The sequence below is a fragment of the Solanum pennellii genome, chromosome 11 (assembly GCF_001406875.1).
Source record: "Solanum pennellii chromosome 11, SPENNV200".
Classification (NCBI taxonomy): Eukaryota; Viridiplantae; Streptophyta; class Magnoliopsida; order Solanales; family Solanaceae; genus Solanum; species Solanum pennellii.
The window spans coordinates 5,287,226-5,309,970 of record NC_028647.1 but is presented as its reverse complement, the minus strand read 5'-3'; the positions used below and the strand labels follow the sequence as shown (position 1 = coordinate 5,309,970).

At 29.8% G+C, this 22,745-nt stretch overlaps 2 protein-coding genes across 2 annotated transcripts; both read right to left on the bottom strand.

The window, feature by feature from the left end:
• Nucleotides 1-1,716: 1,716 nt before the first annotated feature.
• On the bottom strand, nt 1,717-5,982 carry LOC107002996 (inositol monophosphatase 3). The gene is made up of 12 exons (XM_015201219.2): nt 5,906-5,982; nt 5,745-5,806; nt 5,160-5,210; nt 4,346-4,426; nt 4,148-4,251; nt 3,969-4,053; nt 3,489-3,543; nt 3,349-3,392; nt 2,637-2,705; nt 2,442-2,542; nt 2,309-2,365; nt 1,717-2,074 (listed from the first exon to the last, which is right to left on the bottom strand). Exons 1-12 carry the CDS (start codon nt 5,916-5,918, stop codon nt 1,984-1,986), a joined length of 813 nt encoding a protein of 270 aa, XP_015056705.1. The 5' UTR covers nt 5,919-5,982; the 3' UTR covers nt 1,717-1,983.
• A 3,459-nt stretch (nt 5,983-9,441) lies between these two features.
• LOC107005008 (putative MO25-like protein At5g47540) lies at nt 9,442-16,212 on the bottom strand. Its single transcript, XM_015203461.2, has 11 exons — nt 15,665-16,212; nt 14,329-14,490; nt 13,941-14,059; nt 13,232-13,306; nt 12,887-12,980; nt 12,472-12,531; nt 11,860-11,928; nt 10,483-10,581; nt 10,015-10,059; nt 9,823-9,925; nt 9,442-9,730 (listed from the first exon to the last, which is right to left on the bottom strand). The coding sequence occupies exons 1-11, from the start codon at nt 15,782-15,784 to the stop codon at nt 9,654-9,656; spliced, it is 1,023 nt and encodes a 340-aa protein (XP_015058947.1). The 5' UTR covers nt 15,785-16,212; the 3' UTR covers nt 9,442-9,653.
• Between the last annotated feature and the right edge of the window lie 6,533 nt (nt 16,213-22,745).

The following is a 22,745-nucleotide window of genomic DNA, read 5'->3' as shown; positions in this document are numbered from 1 at the left end:
TAATAGGACCCCCGCAAACTTAAGGTGTCTACTTGAAAAAAAGATATAAGTTCAATGGAGTAATTATGTATTCAATAACTTCAAAATAGTAATCATCTTCTCATAAATTTCCATCAGATGAAATAGTTTTTTTTTCCCCAGCTAAAACTGAAGATTGGGATGTAGAATTATTAGGAGCTCAATTATTTTTGTTACTAACTAGTTCAACAACAACAAGATATAAAAGAGTCTCAATAATAATATTGGCGTAAGACAATATTCTAATAATAGATCTCAAATATGTATACATAGTTATTATTTTTAATTATGAATAATATTTTTTCACTCAAAAATCTTGATGAACATCAATAACTAAAAATTATTGCAACAAGTGTTCTTGACAAACATCAATACACCCTAAGAAAATTATTAATATCAAAAAATAATTGTAAAGATTATGAAAACTTATCTGTTCAAGAGAAAAAAATGGTGTTTGATTGAGAAAAAAGAGGAATAAAGTTTGTAGTTTAGAGAGCAAAAGTCGCGCAAAGACCGAGAGAAGCGATAAAATATTATTTTATAAATTATTATATAAGTCTGAACTGGTGTTAAAACTCTCCTGCAAATATGATGCGTTCAAACCTTTCCAGGTATATTAAGAGGTTCTTTGATAAAAAGAAACAAATGGGTTGAATCGGAATCATTCAGATTCAGACCTACAACCCAAACACACTATCGTTTGATAGAGTGTATAAGAATAATGCAAAATAGGGTGCATTAGTAGTGCTTGCATTAGTAGTGCTTGCATTATTAATACTTGCATTAGTTATACAAGCATTATTTCTTATACATTGTTTGGTTTGATGTATAAAAATAACAAATCTTGCATAATTTCTATTTGAAAATATATGTTGACAAAAATATCCTTCACACTTTATTTACTTTTACACTTTCTTGCAAGTTGCAACAAAGTCATTTGCTAAAATATCATTAACTCCTCTTCTTCTTCTTCTTCTTCTTTTTTTCAAAAATAATATTAAATAGTTATTTGAGTCAAAATATTTTTGTGAAAAGTTGGATTTTTTTATCAAATTTATCCCCACAATAGTAATTTTTCTTATTAAATTATGTTGAAATTAGATTGTTATTTTTTACAAAAAATATATTTAAGAGGCCATCAAGTCTATTAAAACACCAACAAATTAAAATATATAGAAAAATAAATGAAAATAAAAACACATGACAACAAAGAAAATTAAAAATAAAATAAAATGTTAGGAAATGTTTCAAAAAGGCTTTGAGAGTGATTTTGTAATTATTTAATCTAATGCAAGTTTCAAATATAATACATTGCATAATATTTTTAGAAGGAAAAAATGTTTAAAAATATACCCTCCACAAATATGGTGGAAAGGATATAAAAAAGGTTTTTAAGGTCAATTGTGTCTTTTTATAATGTTAATGCACATGCATTAGAACCATTGCATTACTAATGCATCGAAATAGATGGTATTTGTATTGCACTCTTTAATACACAATAGAGTGTATTACTAATACAAGCATTAGTTATGCATAGGTTAGGAAAGTGTACCAAACAAGGTACTACTAATACATCAAGCTAATACATGCATTATTTTCTCTAATACACTCTACCAAACGACCCCTATTAATGAGATGAAACTGAATGATTAAGATTCAGACCTTCATTAAGTGCAAACAAATGAGGCCGACAAGTGATATTGCTAACAATCTGTGATATGTTATTAATCATAACACAATATCTTACAATAATTCAACAAGGAAAAAATGGCTCTTCCCCTTCCTTTTGGTGGCCTTCATAACTGACCAAATAATAAAATTCAAGATGATCAACTAAATAAGAAAATCATTCATCATTGATAGTTTTTTCTCTTTTAATATTATCCGCACATCGCGCAAATACTATACTAGTAAACAAGTAAAAAATCGAAGGTATCTTCATTCCGTTTTCCATGTTTCTCATTCTTATTCATTCAAGGCCTTGGTAAATGCATCCTTGAGATGAGCATTTGTAGCAGCTACTCGTCGAGCTGTGAGGTCAAATTCTGAACCAGATCTGAAGAAGAAAAACTATTAAACATCAGGCATATCGAACTATCTGTCCATTAATCGATTTTGTCTCAATCCTAAAACAATTGGGATCGGCTATATGAAGTACCAGACATTGTAGCTCATTAAGAACACATTCTTTCGACTCTAGAAACCTTCATTTACGTCTAAATGAGAATGATACTTTTACCCCTCTAATAGAACAATGAAAATTTCATGAGGAATAAAGTATATTACTCACGGATCAAACACGGAGCCTCCAGCTTCTTTCACAATCACAGCACCACCTGCAACATCCCTATACATAGACACAAATGTTACCAGTATGTCGAAAGTTACAACTTACAAGATAGAAAAGAATTTATAAGCCTTACCAAGGGCCACCAAATTCAAGTTCGTAGAAGAGATCAAGCCTTCCACACGCAACTCCACAGAGATTTAATGCGCAAGAACCACACATTCGAAGGGACCTAACCTGTAATATAAAGATCAAACCAATTTTTTTTAAAAAAATTGTCGGAACATATTTTTAACTGAAAACTTGGATGTTTTGGTAGGTGTTGTGTAACCTTGAAAAGCAAGCTATTGATTCTCCCTGTTGTAACATCTACAACTAACTTATCCCGGTTTGTTCCAGCCTGCTCCGGTAAAATAAAATGTCAGTAACTTTTCCTAGTATAACCGAAGAGATAAACAGAATAAGTGAACCAGCATATAGATAGGCATAAATCCAATCGCGAGGAAAACAAATCTTTTATACTTCATCATACCATAACCATAATACTCAGCAACAACTATTGTCGAGTGTCATCTGACAACTTACATGGAAGAAAGACTTTCAGTATAATACGAGGCTGCTAGAGATTTACAGGGAAGACAAATATATTGGCTAAGAATACGCCGCAAATTGGACAAGCAACAGAACCTGGTTTCTGTATGCATTTAATCGAACTGGTTTATATATCCTATTCACATCTTTGTAGAACTCAGGACGGGCAGTCTAGCTTGAAGTAAAATAATCGAAGGTATACTTCACCAATTATATGCTACTTCCGAGTTTACATAAACCAAGATGGAAGTTCAATTAGTTGTAGTTGACAAACATTGCGAAAACAATTTAAATTTCAAGTTCTTACGAACCAATAGTTACAAAAGAAAAGATAAAACAAAGTAGTTCTTTGTGTGTCACATTGCATTGAAAGATTTCAGCGGGGTTGCAATTGTAAACAATAGTTAGGAGATGCTGTCATTAAGCAAAATAAATGAAGGAAGGTCAAGTACCTCTGTAGCAAGAAGAGCCTTCACGAGTTCAGACTGTGAAGATACTGCAGGTATTAAAACAAGGCAGAAGATTTGTTAGAGATCGATAGGTTTAAGCATGATGTTGTGAAAACTACACTATAACCAATATGCAACAATACCTTTGATAGGCTTCCCGTTGAGAAAAGCACCTTTCCCATCAATAGCGGTGAAAAGCTGCATTTCAAAAGCAAAAATCGTCTTACTAACTTGAATCATCAATTCAGCCAGAAACAATATAAATAAAACGAATAAGCACCTAAGGGTGTGGCCTAATGGTCAATGAAGTGGGTTGAGCACCATGAGGTCCGTGCAAATGAAAGATCCATATAGGCAAAACGAACTAGTTGGAGATAAAGGTTAGTTGCTGTATAACTCTTAGGATTATTTTAGTCTGGTTAGAGACTTGTATGTTTGTGAAGGGGCAAGCACGAAATCTAGAGAACCTTATAGTTTATAGAGTATGTCTTATTTGTTTTAAAAGATAAACGATTTAGTATTGGAATGAATTGGACCTAAATATAAGGAAATGGATGTAGAGGGTTCATGCAGCGGAACTCAACTAATTTGGAATTGAAGCATTGTTGATTGAGATATCTTACCTCATCGATAATTGGGTTGTAAACAACACCAACTGTTGGTTTCTTCTCAATTGTGAGACCGATTGATACACAGACAAAAGGGAACCTGAAGTCAATCAATTTTTACAACGATCAGCTTGAGCAGCTTCATGGATCATTAAAACAGTTCTCTATCAAAATATGGAGAAATTTAAGATTACCCGTGCACAAAGTTAGTGGTTCCGTCAAGTGGATCAACTATCCAAGTTGGTTCATCAGTCAGCTCAAAGTTTCCACAAGCAGCAGTTGTTTCTTCACCAATGAACTAAGTGTACAGATATTGCAGCAAAGAGGCAGAAACAGATCAATACAATCTTTAACGAAGTGATCGAACTAAAGGATACAAGATGAAAGCGAACCTTATGGCTGGGGAAGCGTTGCTTGAGATGATTAAAAATGAAATCTTCACATGCCTTATCAGTCTCTGTGACTAAATCCACCTACATTGGATGAATAACATAGATTTAATTGTACAAAAAGACCCATAGCTTAAAACAAGAGACAGAAACAATCAAGATAGCTGCGTCATGCGAACTAAGCCAGGTTAAGCGGAGAAGGGTAGAGGGGCAGACGCATATGCCCTAGTTCCAGAGGCTGCGGTTCGTCCTAAGGGTTGGCCTCACAAAATCCGGATTTCTCAGTCATCAGAAAGAAAAAAAAAATCTACCAAATTTAACATCTTTTGGCCAAAAACAAAACATATGATTAGCTTTACGCAAGAAACGACTCATTCTCAACTAGTTCCTACTGGATAATAACACATAGATCCTCAAACTCAATCCATAAACATGGTTCATTTTCTAAGTAGTATCTTAACATCCAAAATTGGTCTTCATATAAGCAAGAACTGACTAACAAATTTAGCAATAATAGCTCTTCATGAAGATCACAGGTTGACAGAAAGCATTTGTTTACAAGGAAAATCTAAAACCTATGTTGCTTAGACTATTCAAAAATGTCGTCAGGCGCGTGTCCAGATCCTCAAAAAATAGTGCATTTTTGGATGATCCAACACGGGTTCAGCAATCTTCTCTCATACTCTCTAAAGTGATGTTTAAACCGTGTCAGATCCTCCAAAAATCTTTTTTTAAAGGACCTGACACTCGCCCGTCAACAATATTTTTGAAGAGTCTAAGCAACATAAGTGAAGGCAAAAACTAAACAAGTACTAACCATTCCTTTGTGCTCCACATGCTTAGTCTTGTAGAATCCTTCGCGAATTATCTGCAGAACACATAAATAGAAAACAATGAAATCAAGAAAAACTTAAAAGCTAAAAATTAAATCTTTTATGATTATTCAAGCTTAAAAATTGAATCTTTTTTTGATAATTCAAGCTTAAATTGAATCTTTTTCTATTATTCAAGCTAAAAATTAAATCTTTTTTGATTGTTCAAGCTAAAAATTGAATCTTTTTGTGATAATTCAAGCTAAAAATTGAATCTCTTTTTGATTGTTCAAGCTAAAAATTGAATCTTTTTTTGATTGTTCAAGCTTAAAATTGAAACTTTTTTTGATTGTTCAAGCTAAAAATCGAATCTTGTTTGATTGTTCAAGCTAAAAATTGAATTCTCTATGATTGTTCAGGCTAAAAATTCAATCTTTTTTATTAATAGACCCAAAAATTCAATCTTTTTTATTAATCAATCCAAAATTGAACTTTTTTTTTTAATTACTCAAGCTAAAAATCGAATCTTTACGATGTAAGTAGCTAAAATTATTCAAAAAAATTAAAAAATTGGGTGAAATTAGATCTACCTCTCCAGCTTTTTTAGCAGCTTCAACTGCAACATCAAGAAACTCTTCAACTGAACCTGAACCTTAAATTCAAACAATCACATTTAAAAAAAAAACAATTAAGTTGCAAATTCATAATAATTATATGGTTAAAAAATTCTAAACAGAGATAAGGGCTCTACCATTTTGTGCCATAATATTTTAATTGTATGATAACAAGAAAAAGGGGAAATTTGATGTGAATATATATAATAATATATTTACCTCACATAGCATGTGAAAGCATATTATATAATACTACAATTATAAATAAGACAAAATTTGTTTGACCTGAAATAACCAATTAATTCAAATCAAATTGATATTGAATTTAATATTTATTTAATTCATGTTTGAATAAAATGCTTGTACAAGAATAATTAAATGTTTTGATTTTCAATACTTTTAATATTTTTATTTAGTTAAAGAATCCCAGAAAATGACAGACGTGGAATATGCCTATGTAACGTGAGTATATGCTTATTTTTTTTTATTTTTTTTTTATGTTTGGTTTAAAGTAGCTTAGTGCTTGTGCACCTTTAATTTTTTTTTATTTTTTTGGGGGTAATATACGATTTTATATATATGATATATTTATATAATATGCATGAAATGTATTAAACGTGGAGGAATCTTGAAAAATATTGTTTCTTCTTTTTTCTACTTCTGAAATTTTTTAGTTTCGAAGCAAACAAGGAAAAAACTTTTGAGTTCCTCTTGTTAATATAAAAAAATATATATATATATTAGAACAATAATGAAAAAAATGATGCTTCGATATATATCATAAATTAATTGCAGAAATTAATTTCTCAAAAGGTGAATATACAGCTTTCTATAAATAATTTTGCGGAAAAGGGTCAAAACTATCTTTAAATCATAAGTAAAGATTTAAAAATACCATCCATTCATGTTTTGGTCTAAAAATATTCTTTAATTCACTTTTCTGACTCACATACAGTAAAATCTCTATAAATTGATACTCGATAAATTAATAATCTCTCTAAAATAATATTTTCCTCCGGTCCCGACTTGGGCTAATAGAAAAAATCACCAATTTCGATAAGATAATATATTTTCAGAAGACCCCTAGATATGGTCCCATTAATATCATAAATTAATAATTCTTTAAAGTACAAATATATTTAAGACAATTTAGTGAAATATGATTATATTGTGTTCTGTTTTTTCATAAAATTTAAATATAGTTGAAGCTTATTTTTAAATTTTCTTATTGCATCCAAGAGCTTTGCTGTTATCTTTTCGAACTACACCATAAAATTGCGAAGAGTTCTATATGCGATAAGTGTTTCCTTACGCGTATCTGGTTCCAAACGTACAATATCATCATCAACATTGCTTTTTTCGATGATATCCACAATTTCTTCTAAACTCTAGATCTCTGAACAAGTATCACTTTCACTCAAATAATCAACAGGTTATTGACATACATTTTGCTATGGTAACCGAGATCATTAATCATGACTTCAAGTTCATGAATGACGTTTTCACAAGTAGGTTCATTCAGATTCTCTGAGATTGCATCTCCCGAACGATTTTTACAGTATCAAAAATAATTTGCTATTGTCTGAACATTTAATTGTTCAAATAGGAATTGCATGATTGATAGCATCCAAAACATTGATCTTTGTTGGATCATTTTGTCCCACTCCATAGCCTTCTAATCTATGATAAATTATGTTCGATAATACATCTTGAAAGCTCTTATTATCACAACATTTGAAATTAATAAGATACAATGATTTTGATGTATTCGTTATACTTTATGTATGATAATTTTTTTATGTGAAATCGATAAATATGATACATAAATTAGTAAAATACAATGATATTGAGATAATCAAAATTAACCTTCCTCAAATCGCAAACTATTTTTTAAATTGATAAATATTAATTTATCGATTAAATAATATCTCTATAAAATAATAAAATTTCATGATCCCACCTATACTAATTTATAGAAATTTTACTGTATACTCTTTCATTCACCTTTTTTACTTAACTTTACCTTTATAACATACAGCTAATTTCTTTTTTTTAATAATATTTATTATTTGTCATTTTTTTTATTAGATTAAATAAAAATCTCATCTCTATTAATTATTTTTTCATAATCTATTTAAATAAAAGAATATATACCTCTTCAAAATTCCATTTTTTTTAAAAAAAATCTAGTAATTTTTGTATTTTCTCTAAAAAAATATTAAAATGTTATAAATAATTAATATATTATAAAAATATTAATCATGCCACAGTATCTATCTTCCTTTATTAAAAATAAATAAATAGAAAAAACTGTTAACGTAATTTTTTTGATAATATGTGATAATTACTTTTTAAAGAAAAAGCTCCACAAACAATTTTACTTAAAAGATTAACTAAGTAAAATATGAAGAAAAAAAAAAGCAGATGGATTGTCGTAACCATAGGGAAAATTGAAGTAGGAAACTAGAGAAAAATGTGCATAATGTATTTGTAGATAAAATAATATTCCGTTATGAGTATGACATGATAATTTTTTTATATAAAATATTAGTTACCTATATCGTGTAGAATCTTGATTTAATTAATTAAATATTAGTCATTAATTTTTTTTCTTTTGTCATGAGTCTTCAATTCAAATAAAAAATTGAGGAAATGGAGAGGAGTTGGATCCAAAAATAAATAAATAATAAAAAATTATAATATTTTTTTAATAAAATATTAGGGTCTTTAAGAAGTTGATTATTTTGGTTTGAATAAATAATGATAAATAGTATAATTGATCTGGGCTCTTTATATTATCCAACAAGAGAATGACACATAATTAATATTTTTGAAAAATAAGGAATAAAGAGAGAATTGTTAGTTTCAAGGGAATAACTGAGCCAAGAAGGTGAATGGAAGGGTATTTTTAGACCAAAAAATGAATAAAGGGTATTTTTGGATCTTTTCCTATAGTTCAAGGGTAACATTTTTCCCAATAAAGAATAAAGAAATAATTGTTAGCTAGCGTTTGATCATAGATTTCCAAATATTTTTAGCAAATATTATTTGAGTGAAAATTTGGGTGAAATTTCACCATGTGTTTGTCCATAGTATTTGGAAAATATATTTCACCTTTTTAGAAAGATATGATTTGCACCCATAAGTTTTAAAAACTATCAAAACTAACTATAAGTTTGTATTACAAGTAAATTGGATATTCGTTACCAATAACAAATAGTGTCCATGACACTAGATCAATTTGGTAGTTTGGAGTGAGTGCAACAAGCATCATTCCATGAATCGTGAACCAATTTTTAATCAACAACCATATCATTATTTAATATTCACTGAATATTTCATCACTACTTTGGTGTTCAAGTAAAAAATAATGTAATACAACACAAACAACTACTATAAAGAGTGTTTTTGTAAAAGATAAAAGTTTGGCGTAAAATTTCAATTTTCAAAAGATCCCAAATAATGAGATTTTGCCCAAATACTAGAAAAAAAACTAGTACTTAGGAATTTGAGATATTTGCCAAAAATATTTTTATCAAATAATGGCCAAATTGTATGGACAAACATTATTTGCCAAACTTTTTCCTAAATATTATTTTTAAAATCTATGGCCAAACGGGGCCCTTAGTTTAAGGGTATAACTGAGCCAAAAAAGTGAATGAAAGGACTTAAATGGAGAAAGTTCAGCATTGTTAAATTGAGACACACTTTATATTCAGTAGTAATATGAATGTGAAAGACCAGAAATGGCACTTACAAAAGATTCAATATAATTATTGTTCGGTAGAGAAAACACCATTTTTCTTTTTTGTATTAAACATAGAGCACACAGCTCAAACAACTCAAAAAAAAAATACACTCTGTTGCGCGTTCCTCGACTGCGATTTATTTGTTTTCCTTTGGTTCAAGGGCTGCAATTTCTTTCACAACTTGTGCTTTGTCAGCCTCAAACTGCTCATCCTCTGCACACAACAAAAGACGAGTAAAGACAACGATTTCATCATGCTTTCACGCGACATGGGGTGTTCGTTTCGTTTCGATTGTGTTTTCATACCTTTTTCAGTCTTAAAATCAGCAAAGAGGCGAAGAAGTTTGCTTCTGTTTGCTACAAGGATGCTAACAATATCGGGAGGTTTGTTGTGATTTGCCGCAAATAGCTGTAAAGCTTTAAAAGTTTAGAGACGAAAGCATTTGATAAAAGGAGCTAAATTTATGAGCGGATACATGAAACAATGTCGAAAGGTACCTTGAAGACATGAAATGCTTCTATCTGGATACTCTTGCTTGACTCCTGACAAAGAGAAACTCAGCAATCAATATCAGATGATATTAAAGCAATACTAATTAAGAACATTTGAAAAACTACTCGTCGATGTTAGGCTTTTCATGTCAGCTGAAGTGACGGTACAGAGCCAAGAAAATCAGACTCATGATCTGTTAACATATATATACGTATAGGTTTGACTTTGAATGATTCTTTAGTAACTCATGTCAGAAACATCCAAATTTAAATCGATGCCGCATTATCTACCCATTTTTTCATGTAAGACTCTAAACTAGCAATCACAGAAAGGGTATATTGAGAAGCATAGTAAAGCCCCTAGAGAATATAAAGCAAATGGAAGTAAAACAAAAGAACACAGACATGGAAAGACACACAAGGAAAGAATAAACAAACAGTGATAGCGAGAGCAAGAAGGAAGGCGGTCAATACCCTGAGCAGATTCATGAGAATCCTCAAGTTGTCTCTTGAACTAACATAACGTGTCATTACAGCAGAATTTGAGCGGTCCAACAACATATCTGCCAAGAGCTGCAACAATAAAGCAGATATTTTGAAGATTTAAGAAGTTCTAGAATTTTTTATTCCTCCAACAACATTGTGAAAGTGCTAATATATACATTTAATAAGAGTCATTTTCTGCAAATCATAGAATTCAAACATTGGAATATGAGGAAAACAAATAAAGTTTCTAAGCAATTTATATTTCCTACGACATGAAAAAGCCAAAACAGACCAGCATCAATATTTAAGCCTATGCAAGCTTTTCCTTCAAAGAATCTCATACCTTTCATTAATAATAACCCAAAATATACATGCAGGAATGACATTCCATATGCTTCTAGTATCTTTTTCACCCTCCCGCCTGACTAGCATAAGAGAGGGTTGTTTACAAACATTGACATAACCCAGTTCAATCCACATGGATTTATAAATGAACTTTACAGCATCGCCACAAACAGTGCAGCAACAATTAACAAAAATAAAAAATTCCCTTCTTTGACTTGTTTGGTCATAAATAGCTTTATATATAATCTTCTGATCATCTTGTAGACAGACTTAAATCTTTAACAGTAACATTCCGTTCCTACAGTGTTTCCACCTCAGAATATCTGGTGTGCCTTGTACAGATTAAAACTCCTCCTATTTTCTTCTTAACATTACTATGTATCAGTGTTGTCAAAGGCACACTTTAGCCCTATAATGAGGCTAAAAACGTGTGTGAGCGCTTTGCCTCGTTTAATGTGCACTTCAATGTTGACATCAAGGTTCTAATACATATTTTTCCTTTCTAATGAGCCTCTAGTACCTAGAGGTGACACCAAACAATTGAATTTCACTATATAGTAATTTTGTTTCAATATCTTTGTTCATATATTTGTAATTCATGCTTATTATTATTAGCCTTGAACTAGACATATATATATTTGTATTTTTTTATTGAAGCCCACACTTTATTTGTGCTTTGCACTTAAAGCTCCAACGATCCGTAGAGATTTTGGCCTTTTTTGCTTTTGATAACACTGTTAGTATTTTTGAAAAAGGTGCAAAAGGAAAAGAAAAAAATTCTTCCACAAGATGCAGATCAGCAGTCAAGTCAGCAAAACATATCACTTGTGTAAGATCTGGAGAAATTGAACAAAAGAAAGCACTTTGTACATTAATGATTCATAATGTAACGTCCCAAATTTACACTTGGATTCTCTGCAAAATGTGAGAGATTCCAAAGAAATAAAACTCATGCCAGAATTACCAGAACCATTCTATTCAACCGAATATTTGCACATCAAAGAGGGACAAATTCCTTACCTTGACAGCTTGTCTTCTGGTGATGTAGTTACTAGACTCGAGCAGCTTTGAGTTATACTCTGTGAAAAACTGAAACCAGAACCACAAGACGGTGTATGAGTTAACAAAAATCTATTTTCCAGAACAACTAAAAAATCATTCATAAAGCAAGCCAATAACAAGATCAGAAACAGCAGATATCACCTCACTATCCTACAAATGCAAATAAATAACAGTTTTTTTCTTTTGGGGGGGGGGGGGGGAATTCAATTGATCCTCTACATTTTCACCCATCCGTCAACTCCATAAATCTGGATGCAATAGACAATAGGAGCAACAGAATTAAGGTCCCCAATTTAAAATTATAATACTGCTGCCTAGTGCCCATGGGGTTAACACATTGCCACGAAAGACTCAAGAACGAAAAAGATGACTTCACAATCATGTAATCATAACAAGAACTTAGAAGTGTAAGCAGAACTAGTATTGAAGAAGTAGCTTGAGAGCATTATGTACATTAACAAAATAAAGCCACGAGCAGCATTATTCTTCGAAAGAAATAATATATGGTTTAAACAATATGCTTACACACATTCAATACAAACACTTGTCCAAATAATTAACTTTCATTACCCAGTCATAGTTCTTCGAAAGAAATTCAGCTACTGTTGATTTGTGCCTTGTCAAGAGTTCCTGATCAAGAATTACAAGCTGATAAGGATAACGTCACAGTAGTCATGATTAGCTAGTTCTTACAGAATAGGAAAGCTATATATTTCCAGAGCCACTTTGCCAACAAGTGCTTCTTCTAGGAGAAACAAATCACCCCATTCCATAAAATAACTTTCTCATATATATATATGGATGGCAGCAATGGTGAATGAATTCCCATGAAACTAATTCATTTACTTCTTATTGAATTATTTCTAATTTAAAGTAGCAAAAAGACTTCACTTTCTGCTTTTTCTACCAACTTAATGACGTTTGATAGGCAAAGGAGAAGCAGAAAGTGAAAATCATTCCAGAATCATAATCAAGTGCATTTAACCTTAAAGGTGGCGGCAGCATCAGCAGCAATATCAAAATTTGGCAGCTGAATATAATCGAAAAACTTCTTCATATGCTCAGACTCCAAGACATACCTAAAAAACAAAGAGCAAATGCAAGTTATCAGAAAAAAGGACACATTCAGTAGCATGAAGCTACATTTTTATGTTTCTATCCAAGACATAATCAGGGACTAGAAAGAGATTACTCAAACAAATTAATTATGTCACCAGAAAGTCAGATAAATATATCCCCTTACACAAATAAACTTGAAAGAAGCAAAGAAAAATTCTAGACAGTTTTAGTAAAGACAAAAAAAACAATCAAATAGGTTCAGGTGGTTTACCTTGCAACACTCTGGTGGCGAATGCACTCCCTCAACATTGCACCATAATGCAAAGCCATTTCTGTATTCTCATATCTAGATGACATGGGAAAAGGATCATCAGAAATCAGCAAACATACAAGATTAGCAACAGGAATCCCCAGAAACATCTTTTGCGCCGCAAAAATTAAGTTCTGAAAAGATGCTTGTGAAAATGCAGTCGAAAAATATTATTTCATCCCATTTATGTGATAAAATTTGACTAGCCACACAGATGACATTAAAAAGGTCAAGTAAATACTATTATTTGGACTAATAAAGAAAATAAGGTCTGTGCTTAATCTTAATTAATCTAGAGTTTGTCATGGTGTAGAGCTGATATTTCTAGAGGAACAAAAAGGGGAGTGTTTCAAGCAAAATAAAATCCTGATAACAAGGATTAGACACAGAACACAATAAAGTATAAGGAATACAAGAAGTTATTTTTATCGGTACAAGGAAAACAAGCACTTCTAGTCTAAAAGTCTATATCTAAAAAATGGTTTCTTTCATCCAACATATCTGACTTAGCTTTCACATGAATACAGATTAGAAACATCTTTCAGAAAGTAAAGGTAAGAAAAAACGTAAAGAATATGGAAAACTAGTAAACATGAAAAATTTTACAATGCAAGATTTGGCATCATACTAGCAAGTCACCAGATTTTGGATATCTTGTACTGTAGCTTACCCTAATATTAATTTGTCCATCAGATCAATGTTTGCCTCCAAGTAATCACAAGCAATCAGCCGTGACTGAACCTGCTGTCTCTGCAGATTTGCTACTACTTGAGTAGCATCTTTTCGGGTCTGTGAAATAGAAACATCATTTTAATAGGAAAATAAGGAAAAGACAAGAACAAGAAAACAGGCTTAACATAAGTGGAACTCCAATTCAAAATGACCCAATAATGTAGTAGATCCATCATAAAGATTGGAGAACAGAAAGCAGATCATACTCTCTCCAAAAAAACAACAAAACAAAAACATAAACAAGACCCACTCACGACCTCGCGTGACAAGAGATAGACAATCTAAGTGTAAGCAACTTTCTGATTTCATAAAAGATGTTAACTCACCTCTAAATTCAAATTGGGAAGACAATTAATTATCAGTCGCAGCGTGTTCTCTTTGAAGAATTCTTGGGTCAACTGAGCACAAGCCTCAGCGAGGGGTTCGGATTCACCATTCCCATAAAGAGTAATCTTTAATTCCCGGATTGACTTGCTTAACTCCATCATCTGCAAATATACAGAATAAAGTGTACAACTTCATTAAAAAAAGTGCATAACAAACACGATTCTAAACATAATCAAACAAAATAATATTTTATATAACAGCACTGTCACATATACATCCCAAATTATTAAGAATCAATATCAGAGACATTCAAAATAGTGGCATTGTCACTGATTCACTGTTGATTCAATCAAAATATTCCAGAACGTAGAAAAAAATTAACTCTACTGCATATCACCACAAAGAACTTATCCACCACTTCCGCTCTTTGCTTAGCAATAAGTGTTCCACATAATAAAATATAATTTTGTTAACAAGCAAATGACTGGGATCCAAATTGTGCTAACTAAAGCTGTTGCATTACTCAAAAAATCACAAAGCAATCTAATTCAAAAACGTCCATTCACAAATTGAACCAAATCAATCCACTGCACTTATCCGCCAATTCCGTTGCTTGTTTAGCGATCTACAAAATTAAAAATAACATTTTGATCACAAGCAAATGAACCAGATCCAAATTGAACCAACTAAAGCTATCCCATTTCAGAAAAATTCCACAAAACAAGATAATTCAAAAGCATTGATTCAAACAAATTGAACGAAATCAATCGACTTCAGTCCGAAACCAAATTTTATTGAGCTCGGCTATATGAATCCTCTATATCCATTCCACTAAATCCACATCACTTAATCACAAACTAAGCCACTTCAAAAAAAACTCACTCCAACAATCGATCAATCTATCATCAACTATACCTCAAAACCAAATAATTCCTTGTATATTTTGCTCTATTCGGGTCTCCTTTTTTCTTTCGATACAAGATAAGACATGGTAAGAATTTTGCAAGAAAATAAAAATCAAACCTTTTCTTCTCGTTTGCTTTTGACGAGTGTCGTAAACCCACTCAATACATAAGAATCTCATCAAACAAGCTAATTCAATAGCATTTACTCAAACAAATACACCAAATAAGTTGAGATCACTATATGATCCTCTATATTCATAATGATCCTCTATATTCATTTCAGCTCAATTACAACAACAACAATAACAACAAGATACTCTGGGGAGGGTACCCTTCAGCTCACTTATTCACAAACTAAGACAATTTCTAAACTAACAAAATTAGACAATGTAACAATCAATCATGAAGTAAAAACTGAAAAATTTCAAACCTTTTCTTCTCTTTTGCCTTCACGAGTATCATTAACCCGTTCAACATACATAAGAAGTTCACGAGTCTGACGAACAAGGTCAACAGGAGTCTTGGGCTTAGACTTAAATAAACCCTTCATCTTCGTACTATCACCAGCACCAAAACTATTCTCCCTAAACGACGAAGCAGCTACTGCTGTTACTGCTTGAATTGGGGACGACAGCCTCTGAACCACAACTGCTTGTGGTTCAGAGCCTTTGCCGCCGCCCCCTTTCGGTCCTGAAAAACAGATTCCTATTTTGCTTGATTTTCAATCACACCCACTTCCCTAAATGTCCAATTCTCTACACACTCTTAGATTTCGTTCAAACTTCTTCAATACTTCATCATTTTTCATGGGGTTTCATTTTTTCTCCAAGATTTACTGTAAATTTTTCTGGGGTTATCGATTTTAGATTGGAGAAGATGAAATTAGCTCTTCTTGATTCGATCTATGGTGGGTAGTAGTACAATTTGTCTTCAAGTATTTGTAGTTTTCTCCTATGCCCAAATTCTTGTTACACTATTTCTTCTACTTTTAAAGTATTACTTTCTTTTGGATTTTATTTTTATTTTTAGAAAAATATATTGAAATCATATTTTTTTTCTCTAATTTTACTTGATAAGATCATACTGAGTATGTTATTAAGGTATGTCGAAATTGCATTTCTATTTTTAAGATAGGAATATGATTTGTATAGATTTTATCTTTTACCCGAAATCTTATTTGATAAGATCATATTAAATATGTTATTAAGGTATGTCGAAATTATATTTCTATTTTTAAGATAGAAATATAATTAATATATAATTTATCCTTTTCGAATATTATTTGACGAAACTATATTAGATATGTTTGTTATTAATATTACATTTTGCATTGCAACTCTTGATTTAATTTCTTTTAATATATCTAACTAATGTTGATATTGTATACTTGCTGTTGAATATTGTGTTGATTTGGTAAATATTTTTTATATATATAGTATATAACTAATTAAATTAACATGATATTTATTTTTAATTTAGTTTATTTAAATTTTGGATATGATATTTTTTCTTTGAATTTTATTTATTACGTTGCTCTATCGGAATAGTTACCTTTACTTATCTAATACCCTAGTTTGATAGTTTGAACTTTCTCATGATTAAATTCTCATATTACAAACCTAAAAAGCTAATTATAGACGCTTGACCCTAATCTTATGTGAATTTAATACAAATATAAATATATAGGACTCAATTGAAACAAGGGGAGAAAATGAAAAAAAAAATATATATATATATATACTTATAAAAAATATATTGATGAGAGAATAAAATTGAAAGTTCAAGATAAATGAACTTGTCATATACAATATAATTTTATGTGATTATGGTAAATATCGTAAATTACCATTTATTAATTTCAGCCTTGACATAGTTAAGAAAATATTTTATTTAAAATATAATAGCAAACCAAATTTACTGTTACTAGCTATTTTTGTAACCTTTCATTTTGTGTTCGATAATCACTATTAAATTTCAATCAAGTTATTTATGTATTGTAAAATATATTTTGAGAATCAACACTTCTAATAAAATTTTCCATGAGATTCAAAAATTCTAAACTTTATATTAAAAGGGTAGGCAACACATGTTGGTACTTCTACTTAATTACTTGATATTTAATGTCCTTTTAATTTTCAAGTTTGTACGGAATTTTAAAGCTATAATAACTAAAAAAGAGAAGAAAAAGGAAAAAGTTGATTACATTAAAATAAAATATAATAATTATAATTTTAAAAAAACAGCTTAAAAGATGGGGTCAATTTATGACCATTACAATGTATTGTTTATAAATTGTAATGTTTCAACGATCATATATAAAATTTGTGCAAGTCATTATCAACTTTTTTTAAGTTATTATTTTCGAAGATGGCATGTTGAGAACTTATTAAAAAAATTATTAAATATTTATAATCGACAAGTATTAACTTAAGATGATGACATTGAACTTTAATAATAAAAAGATTGTAATATGAGAGAGTATTTTTTTTAGTAGACGTGCAAGTTATAATAGATCTGAAATCGTTAAATATGTTGAATTTTAAATATCAAATAATTAAAAAAGGTATCAATTTAATATTCCATTTTGATTCTTATTTTTAGAAAGAAAAGTATGTGCATAGAGAAAACTCAAATGAAATTACTAGGCTATAATAATCTGTAATTACTACGATCCTTGAGATTTATTATTTTTCTCATTAGTCAACTAGTATCTTTTTTTTTTTTTTTACTATATTGTTTTGAGACTTGATTTCTTTTGAACATCTCAAGGGACACAAAATCATAAAAATAATATACAAAGTATTTAAGCTTTTGTTTGTTAAAAAAATGTCACCTTTGTTTATATATATTTTTCTCAAGTAGTTTTGAAAAGAAAAAAAAAACTATTTTGATAAATTAAAATAGCTTTTAGAAAAAATCATAATTTCTTTCATTTGTAAAAGATAAAATTAGCAAACCAATAATAATATACTCTGTAATCTAAAAATAAGATATAAATAAAATCATTATGTATGGAGATGCTACTACTATATTTTGTGAGGTCGATTCAAAAGTTCAACAAACAAAACAAATCAACATAGACTTCTAGAATTCCTTAGGTCGATTTTCAAATATTGATATTTCTAAGATTCTCATAACCATGATTTAGAAAACTCAATTTTCTATTCTCTTTTTTTAGTTAACTTGAAAAGAATAATATGATAAGTTAAATTTTTATTGTGCTTGAGATTTGAAACAGAATTGAATCTTAAAAATCTATTAAACGCAACTTTATCGTGCATTTTTTTTGGAAGATGCTATTTAACATGATTGTGTGATAATGCTGTTTTCCTATATCTCCACTTGGAACTTTCTATTTCACTCTATTAAATTCTTTTAAAGAAGAAAATGGAAGTGTGGGGATGTCCAATATAAATGTCCTTTTAATCAAGAATAGTTGTGTCTATTCACATCCCACCATTCCTTTGATTTACATCAATTACATGCATATCTCCTTTTTGTTTCTCTGTTTGAATGTTTTGAGTTCGAGTTCTATAAATAAAATTGTATTTTTAAGTGAGAGCGCTGAAAAAAAAGTTGACCTATAGAGAGAGGAAGGTCATCTAAAACTCGTTGTCATGTTCAACGACTTTATTGGCCTCTAGTCTGAATTTGTGTCACAAAAGGTCTATTAGAAGAAAATAGTCTCTATCAAGATTTTTTTCATACTCAAAACTCGAAATTTAAATTTTTAATTATATAAGAGTGGATGATGATTTTATCAATCTACTATAATCCTTCGTGGTGGTCAAAAGCTCTAACCCCCTCGTAACAATATTTTCATGACACATTTAAATTCAATTTAATCGAATTAATAAATTTTGAAACGAAAAGAAGAGAGTGGAGGTATATGGAGTTGTTGAGCCCACTTGCTTGAAGGTCACATGAATTAATACTCTATAGCTTGGCCACTCATTTTGGGCCTTATAACCACCTATCTCCAAACACATCTATTTAATCAATCCATCTTTTCTTTTATTTCATTATAGAAAAATATATGAGTATCCCCTTAATCTACGTTCGAAATTAGAGACACACTTATATTATACTAAAGCTTTATTACCCCCTGAACTTATTTTATAAGTAATGTTCTACCCTTTTCGGCCTACGTGGCACTAGCTTGGAAAAAAATCAACCAGTGTTGGGCCCGCAAGATAGTGCCAAGTAGGTCGAAAAGGGATAGAAAATTATTAATATAGTAAGTTTAAGAGGGTAATAGGACCTTAGTATAGTATAATTGTGTCTCTGAAATTTCGGACATAGATTGAGGGGGTTCTCATGCATTATCCCTTTCATTATTACAATCTTTTAATTTGAAATTATAATGAAAGAGGTGCTTTTCAACTAAATTAGCTAGAAAAGTCCTTAGATTTATTGCATTGTCATCTGGCTACCAACTTTTCTAGTAAGGATATGCTATGGAATATTGACTTTTCTTGGTGTTTCTTGTAATGCCTTTTTGTATAATTATTAATGGTGTTGTTCAGGTCTACATGTATCTTGACTAATTTTATGAGATATTTGTCATCTTTAATTAATAATGCAATAAGATGAATAAAGATTCGTACACTATGTTATTCGACTTATTTCCATTTCATAAATTGACATTGTTGATCTTATAAACACTATTTTTATAGAACTTGCTTTTCTGGCTATCATAGTTCCATTTAATCTCACTGTAATATTTTCTTTTTCAGAGTTGATCATTAAAATATATATCTAAATTATCATATTTTTGTAGATTTTATTTTTCAACCTTATCTATTTAAACTATCACTCGTTCTTTTTTTTCTCTTTTTTTTTTAATTAAAACACACCTTAATATTGAGTTGATCTACATGTGTCAAGATATATTTTAATACAAAGAAGATGATAATTTAGATAGGCAAAAGGAATACTAGATAGCTAGGGTATGATTTTCTAAAGAGAAAAAAATAATTTATACGTGTTTTTTTTAATCATAAACCTTTTTTTTTTTTGCTAGCTAAACTTGCGATACTTCTATTTATATTAAAATCCTTATTTTCTAGAGCGTTTCATATATAGAGGAAGTCTTAACATAATTGAATGAAGTTATTTTTACGAAGTTAATTATAACGTCATAAATTTAAAATGTGAAAATAAGCTTATATAAAAATATATGATAAGCTTACAAACAATAGATCTTTGTGGATTGAATTTCCAAATCTCGCACATAGTAAAAGCTTAATACATCAGACGCCTCATTTTAAAGTACTTCATAATTTTAAATTTTGGATCAATTTTTATATTTTTACAGACTAACAATATCATCTACGAATAATATATACTACGTAATTTAAAGACTATATTCAATATAAATTAGCTAATTTTATATTGAGTCATTGACAAGTCAACAATAACGTCCAAATGACTCAATGTGGATTTAGAAAAGAGATAAACAAACACCATATTTCTTAATTACCAGAAAATTCAAACTAATAAACCTACAAATTGACTAGTTAGCATATTTTCTCCGTGGATTTAGGATGAATTCTGCGATTTCAACTGAATTTATTGCTTCCGTTCAATTAAAGTATAGAAAAATTACAGTAGATTGACATTAAACGTAAGGCTAAGTTTACGATAAATTCCTTAGTATATACTATATACATATATATAAATGTTACTACATATCTTAAACAATATATACATATACAAAAGAGGACACATTGCAATAATCGACTGAAAATCAGAACAAAACTAAGTAATAAAATGGTTAATCCTCACAATACATATATAGATCTTGAACAACATATACATATATGATATATCATAAAATCACGATAATGTTTTATCTCCATAAATTTAAGATAGGTTCTGTGATTTCAACTAAACTAGTTGCTTGGATAAAATTCTAATAGGCTTGATTAAACATAACGTGAAATGATCCAATATCATGACGAATCCTCATATGATACAAATCTCAAAAGATATATACATATACAATATAAAAACATCAAAATATGTTCTAGATAATTGCTTTTATCTAGGAGGAAGGAAATTTTCGCTGAACACCATCGTAAAACTAGTCAATATCAAAAGGAATCTATATAATACAGATCTCGAAAAATATATGTACACATACAAAAACATTACAATGTATACCTATTATAACATGCTCACATTGATCATATTTATTTTAAATCCACTAACTCAAAATTCTAAATTTATCTAATTAATAACTAATACATATCTCGAACAACATATACAAAAATAAAAACATTAATATATATATATATATATATATATATATATATGAAATCACATTCATTCTGAATTCACTAACTCGAGATCTTAAATTTACCAAATTCATAACCAAATACATATCTCAAACAATACATACACATACAAAAATAGTAAAACATAACATAGATATATATTACAGCGTTTATTCTGAATCGACTAATTCGAGATCATAAACCATGACCTTTTTAACACTTACATTTGTTTGAAGGAAGTAAGTTTCTTAATTTTCTCCCATGGTTTATCCCATACAATCACCAAATATTTACGAATATAGCCTCCATCTTTAGCATTAATTACAAGTCGATAATTTGTTCCGGCAACAACTTGACTTTCTCCTTTAGTAATACTTTGAAATTCCAATTTTGTCCCTGCCTCTTTGTTGTGTTCATTTATCGCAAATTGTCCTATCTCAACCACATCAGGGGTATTTACGTCATTTAAGGGGGTCCAACCACCAGGTACGCCACCCAACGCGGCGGAGAAATGGAAGAAAAATGAAGAAATTAAGATAATTGAAAGAGTCAAGGAGAAAACAGAAAATAATTTGATGGTCATTTTTTTAATTTTTTGTTTTTTTTGAGAAAGAAAAATGAAAAAAAATTCAAGAGAAAAAGTGGGGTTTTTAATTAATGGGTGCACTTATTTAAAGGAAAGTGTTAGGTAAAGTGGAGTACCGACAATCATATATTTATATGGGAAAAAGGGTATGATATACCCTCAACTTTGTCATTTAAAGCTGATATACCCCTTGTTATGAAAGTGACTCATATATACCCCTACTTGTAAACAAATGGCTCACATATACTCTTTTCCTCTAACGGAAATGAAAAAATAATAATTTTCAATCTAAATTTTTATTATTTTTTTCTAAAAAATATAATTCCATATGAGTAAATTTAATCCTCGTCAAACATATTTTTTATGACTTTTTTTTGTTTCAATGACTAATTTATAATTATTATTTTGATAATCAAATTTATTTATGTTTCACTAATATTCTTGTAAAACTTATTGTAGATGACCAAATTTTTTTCGAATACGAAATTAAATTACAATACACACACAAAAATAGTTTAATTTTTTTTTCTTTAAACTAAGGAATGAAAGAAAAAAATAAAATAAGAATAAGAAACTCAAATAATTATAATAAAAGAAGTCAAAAAATAATTTATGTATGAAAAAAATTAAAATATACCTTGAACTTT